This window comes from Euprymna scolopes, chromosome 20 (assembly GCF_053919585.1).
Source record: "Euprymna scolopes isolate OS-2025 chromosome 20, ASM5391958v1, whole genome shotgun sequence".
Taxonomy (NCBI): Eukaryota; Metazoa; Mollusca; class Cephalopoda; order Sepiida; family Sepiolidae; genus Euprymna; species Euprymna scolopes.
In genome coordinates this window covers 37,818,108-37,826,638 of record NC_136501.1, presented here as the reverse complement: position 1 = coordinate 37,826,638, position 8,531 = coordinate 37,818,108, and the positions used below count along the sequence as shown (strand labels likewise).

Below are 8,531 nucleotides of genomic sequence, written 5' to 3'. Positions count from 1 at the left end.
TTTTCTTTCTTTCATTTTTCTTCTTTTTCTTCTTAAACGTTAAACAAATTGTAGAAACTTTTCTCTCCCCCATAAGTGTCATGCAAGATTATTTTCTGTGCAGTTGAGGATAATGAGAACAAAATACACTGGGCAGACTGGTTGGCAGGTACTAACATGGTTGCTATTGAAATAAAATAGCAGAACACAATGGTCTTGACAGACAATTAAGCACAAAAAGTTGTAGCAGGGAAAAAGGTTTAGTCAAGAATGGTTGATGAAAAAGAATTTGTTTTTGTTTTTTGTTCTTTTCATATATATATATATATATATATATATATATATATATATATATATATATATATATATATATATATATATAGACACACATGTATATCTATATATATATATATATATATATATATTTTGCATTTAAAAATTTTTTTTAATACAAGTGATAATTTGGACCTGAACATAGCAATGACACCTTTAATATTAACCATTCTTGTTAATAGTGAAAAAATCAATTTTCTCTAAAAGGACACAATCAATGTACCCTGATATTTTTTACCCATAACAAGTTACTTATCACCTGTCTCCTTTGGAGACAATCAGTTCTTTAATGCAACTTTGGATTAAAGCTTTTCTGTTTTCCTCAAAACCCATTTCCATAGTCTCGTGTTTCAAGATTGGTCGGTATTTTTTACATCGTGGTCAACAAGTTAGTTTCCAGGTATGATCAGGTAGAATCCAACTTTGAAATTAACTTTCAACGGAATCTGATTTTTATTCAGTGACACACTTGACAATTAATTTAGCCTTCCAATAATGTGGCAGGGGATAAACACCATGTAAAAAATCAATTGATATAACAATCAGTAGTTGAGTCCTTTGTTTTTTTGTGGCTCTGGACAACCACAATTTGATTATACAGCAGAATACAAAAATACAATAAATTCCTATTGTCTGGTTGTTCAACACCAATCGTCATCTTCATCAGATTCATGTCGCATGGGGCCTCCTGCACTGTCACCGCGCATATCCAAATTTTCAGGCTTACGCTTCTTTGGTTTAAATCCATTAGGTAAAGTTTCAGTACGGCGGTCAGACATATGAACATCTAATGATGGATCATCAAAATAGCGCCCTCTGTCAGTAATCCGTGGATCAAATGTTCTACTTCGGTGTGAGACATAAAGGTCAACTCCCCTTGAGAAGTCTCTGTTACTAGACCTTTGTCCAAGTGGTAATGTTCGACTCCTTTCAGGGCTTATTTTACTAATACTATTTCTTTCTGTTGGGCTATATGGTTCAGGTCGACCAAGTCGTCCCAAAGGAGGAGCTTGTCCTACAGTGGGTCCTGTTCTTGGTATATGAGTTGGTGATGCATTCAGTCTTGGGAAATTAATACTACCAGGACTCTTTGATGGTTGGGGGACAGTTGGTGATGGCATAACACGGGGCATATTTTCCCGTGGTCTGGTTTGAGCAAGATTTAAAGTTGAAGGCTTGCTTGGTACTGCTGGTAGTTTCCGCGTAGATTTTCTAGGTGGTGTCATTGTTGGACTTGGACTCCTTGACCGATCCGTTAGATTGGCAGAGCCATAGTATTCATGTTGATGCAATGTTGACGTTGGAGTGAGATTCGGAGATGGACTTCTAGAACGATTTTCTAATGATGTAGACCTGTAAAACGTCGGCTCCTTCCTGCGAGTTGTAGGACTAGGAAGTGGTGACCCTAGCACCTGCCCTTGCTGCTGTAATGGAGGTCTATGACGACCACGACTTCTCCCTCGCATTTGAGGGGAAGTTGGAACACTAAGGCTGTCATCAGGTTTTCCTACAAAAATGAACAAAAAAATAATATATAAATATATATATTCATATACAAGCATTTATTACAAAGAAAACATTTGTAAAATATTATCAATGTGGGAATCCATCAAAAGGAATTATCATTCTTGAATCCACTTTCCAGATAATCTCTTTGTTGAGATTTCTTTAGTTTTTAACACTGTTAAGATAAAGAGACATAAATAAATTAGAATATTATGTACATTGAAGGTATATAATAGCATATATATTTGAATAAGTTAAATTGGATTCAAATAGTGGCATTTTAGATATAATATTACTGATATTTAAAAAGATATAGTATATTTTAAATTCGGAAATTAATAGAAATTGAATTAAACTTATTTGATAAAAAAGATACAGTTTAGCAGAAAATAATCCCATTAAAATGTAAGAGAGGGGATTCAAGTTTGAATCATGCAAACAAAATTAAATATAAAAATATACAACTGAAACTGACATAGTTGAGCTGAAAATAAATACCTTTTAGTATAATAATGCTTGTTTTAAATTAAAAAAATCGAGCATGCTTTGTGGATATATAAACCTATTTTCTAGAAATGCATATATATATATATATATATATATATATATATATATATATATATATATATATATATAAAAAGTGAGAGAAAGTTTATTATATGAACTTATACACATGTATGTCAATAATGCAAAACATAATTTCACCTTAGATTGAGGAAGATTTACAAATGAAATAATTCAATTATTTCTCAGGTCCTTTCTTTTTTTTTTATAAGAGTGATATTTTTCTAAAAACATTAAAATAATAGCTCGATTCTGAAAAGTTCAGAATCATATTACTTCTTGTACTATCAATATAAGAGGAAAACGTTTTTAAAAAAGTTTGCCATTCATGTCATTTGCTATACACTAAATGCAACATTATAAAAATGTTTCCTTTTTTCTTCAAGGATTTATAGCAATAAATTCCACTGATTGAATAAAATAAGACTCCAATATGAGTACACAGTCAGTTTCATACTCAACCATTGTGCAATAGACATGACAGGATTTTGATAGCAACTTAATAAGATTGAAAAGTAAATTCACAATAGAAATATTAAAAGATTATAAATTATAAAATATTCTTATCAAAAGAAAATCTAGTAAATCTTATGCTTCCTCTTCTAAAAGTATTCTTTCTTAGTTTATTTCTATTAAATTTAATCGGTTGGCTCAGAAAATATTAGTTCTCACTTTTGATGCATAAAACAGTTTAGAGAATGGGAATGACCGATGAGACGGGTCAGGAAAAAGTGGAACACCGATCGTCATGCAGTGTTATAAATTCAGCACTAGTCTTGGACTCGGGAGTCTTAAGTTCACTTTACATGGCGCTACGAACAGGGTCCATTTCTATAGGATTTATTTTTACTGGATTATTTTCTTACTAGAATTGGAATAGTAATGGCATCAGGAAACGCAATGAAGAACATTACTTGCAACTAATTCAGCAGTTGATAAATTTACAGAAAGAAAATAATGAGCTTTGCGTCAGCAAGGAAAATGTGTCAAACCGACCCCACACTAAAAAAACGGACAGACCTGCGATCGAGGATGGTTACACTGACAGGGACTGGACATTATTCATTGATCTGGTACAAACAAATGTGTAGTTTAACAGACCCCATGGAAATATGCGATGAATTAAAAATAGTTTGCTCAAATAAGGTAAACAGACTTTTGTTCGAACTAATAGGGCCTGAAACTCTCAATATAGCCACAGAAGAACATCTACGGAATATACGACTCATTGCAGTGAAAGGTCTACATCAAGAGGTGCATAGACATAGATTCCACAATATGAGACAGCAAGAAAGGGAGGGTCCTCCACAGTTTTTAGCTTTGGTCTCAAGCAAGGTTTTGCAATTTTACTGTCCAATGTCCTAATGAGAGCTGCCGACTAACTATAAACTATTTGGAGGACATGGTGGCTGGCCAACTCATAGTGGACATACAAATACAGAATACCAGTGCAAATTGTTGGCCAAAGCCAATAACAACAGTGGAAGAAAAATTCCACAGACCGGTTAGTTTAGAAACAACAGATATGTTGAGTCCTCATTTGCAAAGCAGCCTAAATGAGCGTTCAACATTTGGCTCAACAAGGTCTGAGAAGGAACCATCTCGGGAGAGGGAGGGCCCCAAAACACCTCGAAATAAACCTTGTGAAGGGTGTGGAAGGACATCACACCCCCAACGGGCTAAAAGGATGGAAGAACTGTCTGGCAAGGAAGCTCAGATGCCATAATTGCGGAATTACTGGACACTTAAGAAAAGTGTGTCGAAAACCAGAGAGGTTGACAACAGAGTCAACGAGTGATTCAACACAACATGAGTCAAAAACACTTAGCAGCAGAGAAGGAGGAAGACCAACGTTTGGTGAATGAAGACAGAAATTAGCAGCAGTACCACATCTTGCATAGAGCAGAGGTAGATTCAAAAGAAGTGTCCCCCCCTCCAAAAAAAAAACCCGTCACCCTCCATAAAAGTCAAAATATCTTTGATACTGGAGTCCAAGGCTGGATTTGGGTGTGCCTTAGATAAGGGGACTTGCTGTTGAATACACCATATCCAGGCCATCATCGATACTGGTGCTCAAACATGTTCAAGTGGCCCTGAAATACTGGAAGTATTGGGATGCACTATGATACATGGGATCCTGGACAACCTACAACACATTAAGGGAATAATTTTTACACATATCAAAATTGGCCTTAAAGAAACCAAACAAGTCGTTTATGTATCAGAGAACATGTTGGGATTTTACTTATCCGAGTTGGCACTGAAATACTTAGAATTAATCCTTTGCGACTTTTCACACCAGATATCAAAAGCTGACATATCAACCTCAAATAATTGGATAGCACCATGTAGATGTCCCCAAAGAGAAACGGTTCTGAACAAACCTACAAGAATCCCATTTACCCCTATTTAAAATAACAGAGAACGTTTGGAACAATGGTTACGGGAACACTTTAAATCAAGTGCATTCAATACTTGCCCCCATCAACCATTACAAGTGATGTCAGGTAGACCATTGGATATAACGTTCACCAGGAGTGAAACCATCAGCTGTACACACCCTCATTCCTATCCCCCATCATTAGAAAAAAGGTGAAAGAAGATTTAGATAGGGATGCTGCATTGGGCATCATCGAGCCAGTACCAGCAGGTATGTCTACGGTCCAGTGTTTGAGGACGATGATGCACCAAAAAAGGACAGGTCACCAAGAAGAATGGTGGGCCTACAAAAATTGAATGCTGCAACGATGAGGGAAACCCATCACACTCTGTCCCCATTTAATCAAGTGTCTGTTGTGCCCACGCAAACCAAGAAAACAGTGTTAGATGCGTGGAACAGATATCACAGTTTATTGCTCTCTCCAATGGTCCAAGACGCAACTACATTCATCACAGAGTGGGGCTCTTATCGGTACCTTAGAGCACCTCAAGGTTTCCACACCTCTGGTGATGGGTACACTTGCTGGTTCAACAACATTTCAGTAGACATGCCCCGAAGGACTCATTGCATTGATGATACCCTTCTTTGGAATAAAACTATGGAATCTACTTTCTGACACACAATGGACTATATCACCTATTGTGGCAAAAATGGAATCATCTTCAATCCCGATAAGTTTCAATTTGCAGGCGAGGAAGTTGAATTTACTGGCTTTTTAGTAATTGCTGACAGCATAAGGCCAACTAAAAAAAATAACTGAAGTCATTCTCAACTTCCCAATACCGACGAACATCACCGGCATCAGATCGTTAACCAGGTATTGTATGCATTTTCACAGGCCGATATCATGTCCCCCTTTCGAGAATTGTTGCAAACGAAAGACCGCAAATTTTATTGGGATGCTACTCTAAACAAGCTTTTCGAAGAGTCAAAAAAAAAACATTGTTTGGAAAATCGAGGAGGGGTTCAAAACATTTGAGATGAACAGGACAACTTGCCTCTCAACGGACTATAGCAAGGTTGGCATCGGGTATTTTCGGTTTCAGAAACACTACCAATGCCCAACAGAATTAAGATTTGACTGTGGTAAGGACCACTGGAAAATGATTTTGGCCGGATCCCGGTTTACAAAGGATGCAGAATCTCACTACTCCTCTACAGAGGGTGAGACATTGATATATGGGTTGGAGTCTTGTAGGATGTTCGTTTTGGGGTGCCCAGATTTATTATTTACAGTGGACCACCAGCCACTGGTAAAAATATTCTCAGATCAGGTCCTGGAAAACATAAAGAACCCTTGCTTGTTTATTTTTAAAGAATGGTTGTTAATATACAGGTTCCAGATTAAGCACATTCCTGGAAAACTTAACACCATACCAGACTGCATTTCTCGATACCTGGCACTGTCAAGACATAGCAAATTAAGTACCACAGATCAAGAGGGTCATGCAAGAATCAATCACAGCCACGTACGTACATGACCCCAAATTTAAAGCTATAACCTAGGATAGAATTCTGGCAGCTGCGGCCATTGACGAGGAATGCTGAACGTTAGCAATATATATACAAGACGGGTTCCCAAAGTCACAACACGAACTGCCACTGAAAATCTGGCAATTCTGGATATAACTATATTGTTTGGAAGGGATACCCATAAAAGGGGATAAAATTCTAATACCAAAGCAGCTTAGAGCTTATGTACTAGAGGCACTGCACTCCACCTATCAAGGGGTGAATGGGATGTTAGCTAATGCTAGACAAAGATTATTTTGGCCTGGTTTAGACCTGACAAACAAGGGCACAATGTCAAAAATGCAATTTGATTGCCCCGTTCCAACTGAGAGAACCATTAATGCCACCCTCAAACCCAGAATTCCCATTCCAAAAGACTGTCATGGATCTATGGATATGCATGGAAAGAGTTACATGCTATATGCAGGCCGATACACTGACTGGATTGAAGTTGTCCAGCTACCATCAGGGAATGCTGCTGCAGTATATGATGCATTGAGGAGTTGGTTCTGCACATATGGTGCACCAGAGGAGATATCATCAAATGGAGGGCCACCATTCAATTCATTGGATTATAAATCGTTCCTAGGAGACTGGGGCATGAAGAGACATATATCATCTGCACATTATCCACAAAGTAATGGCTGAGTTGAATTGGCCGTAAAAATAGCCAAAAGAATGCTCATGGACTGCATTGATGGTTACGGCCACCTATGCCATGATCAAGCAGCACAGACGATGATGACTCATAGGAACACGCCTCACCTGGACACCGGGTTATCACCAGCCGAAATGTTATATGGTCGAACAATAAGGGATCATCTCCCTATACTCCGCGAGAAGCACTGGATTCACGATCGGTGGACAGAAACTAAAGAATTAAGAGAAAGGGCGATGGCAAAAAGGTATGTGCTAAAAACAAAGAACAGTACAACGTGCACAGTCGTCCACTCCAACAGCTTCAGGTTGACGAATCCGTTCAGGTGCAGAATCAAGAAGAGCCATCGGTAAAATACATTACTGGATACAGTTGGATGGAAGCAGCAGGATCACACTATGCAATCGTTGTTTTCTCTGGAAGATCCAACCTATCATGGATACGCCAGATTATTCACTCATACAACCACCTCTTTAATCACCTCCTCAAAGGCCAAGAATGGAGGACAGTGTATTCCCATGTGACATACACGAGAGGATGGAAGTGAAAAAGATGGATGATGACATAGTGATGGCGGACAACACATCTGATGCAGATATGGAGGTGGATATCCAAGACCCGATCAGGCATAAACCAACGGGTCTGATCCCACAACAGCATGAGAGTAACATGACCACCAAGACCATTGTCTCCACAAATGCGAGGACCAATTCACAAGTATACAGAACTGTCTCAACAAGTGACCACAAAACACTGGTGTTGCGGTCATAAGGTGGGTGGGGGGGAGCATGTAAAGAATGGGAACGACTGATGAGACAGGTCGGGGAAAAATGGAACACCGGTCGTCATGCAGTGTTATAAATTCAGTGCTAGTCTCAGACCTGGGAGACTTTTAAGTCCACTTTACAAGAAGATAATTTATTTGCATTTTTCTAATAGCCAAGCTTCAGAATCTATGTCATACTTTACTATGAACTCATAATCATAAACTGTAAATTTAAAAACTTAAAAACAAAAATTGTGCACAATGTATATAGGTTACTCTCTGGATTGATTACTATATATATTAAATAACGTTATCCCCTGTAAATGAGAAATTAGATAATTATATTAGAAATTTGAGAAGATTTTCCTTTTATGTTCCAAATGCAACCAGATAGGTAAAACTGAAAGTAGACCAGTCCAGTGACGTTTGTAGCACCTGCAAAATTCTTGCCTAGTTCAATAAGATGATTCCACAAAGTAGAAATCACCAGAGACAAGACACTTTTGCTTCTGTTTTCTGTCTCTCTTGAAGACAATGCACATATGGTTATTGAAATAGATTTTACTTGCATTAGACAAGGATAGTTGTAGATATTGACCATTTTTTAATTAAAAACAAAAAAGTCTTTATAAAATGTGTATGAGATTTTAAAAACTACATCAACATATTCTTATATACCAGTCAAATGAAAATGTGATACACACAGCCAAGCATTCAAATAGAAAACTAGCATACTAACATACTAATATCTAAATGACTATTGAGAATAAACA

At 37.4% G+C, this 8,531-nt stretch overlaps 1 protein-coding gene across 1 annotated transcript in view; it reads right to left on the bottom strand.

Moving 5' to 3' along the window:
* Window positions 1–386: 386 nt before the first annotated feature.
* LOC145241391 (voltage-dependent calcium channel type A subunit alpha-1-like) overlaps window positions 387–8,531 on the bottom strand; it is a 1,447,749-nt gene continuing 1,439,604 nt past the window's right edge. The window contains exon 54 of the mRNA XM_080104315.1: window positions 387–1,819. Coding sequence (XP_079960441.1) covers window positions 954–1,819 — 866 coding nt within the window. The 3' untranslated portion in view covers window positions 387–953. The remainder of the gene's footprint in view (window positions 1,820–8,531) is intronic.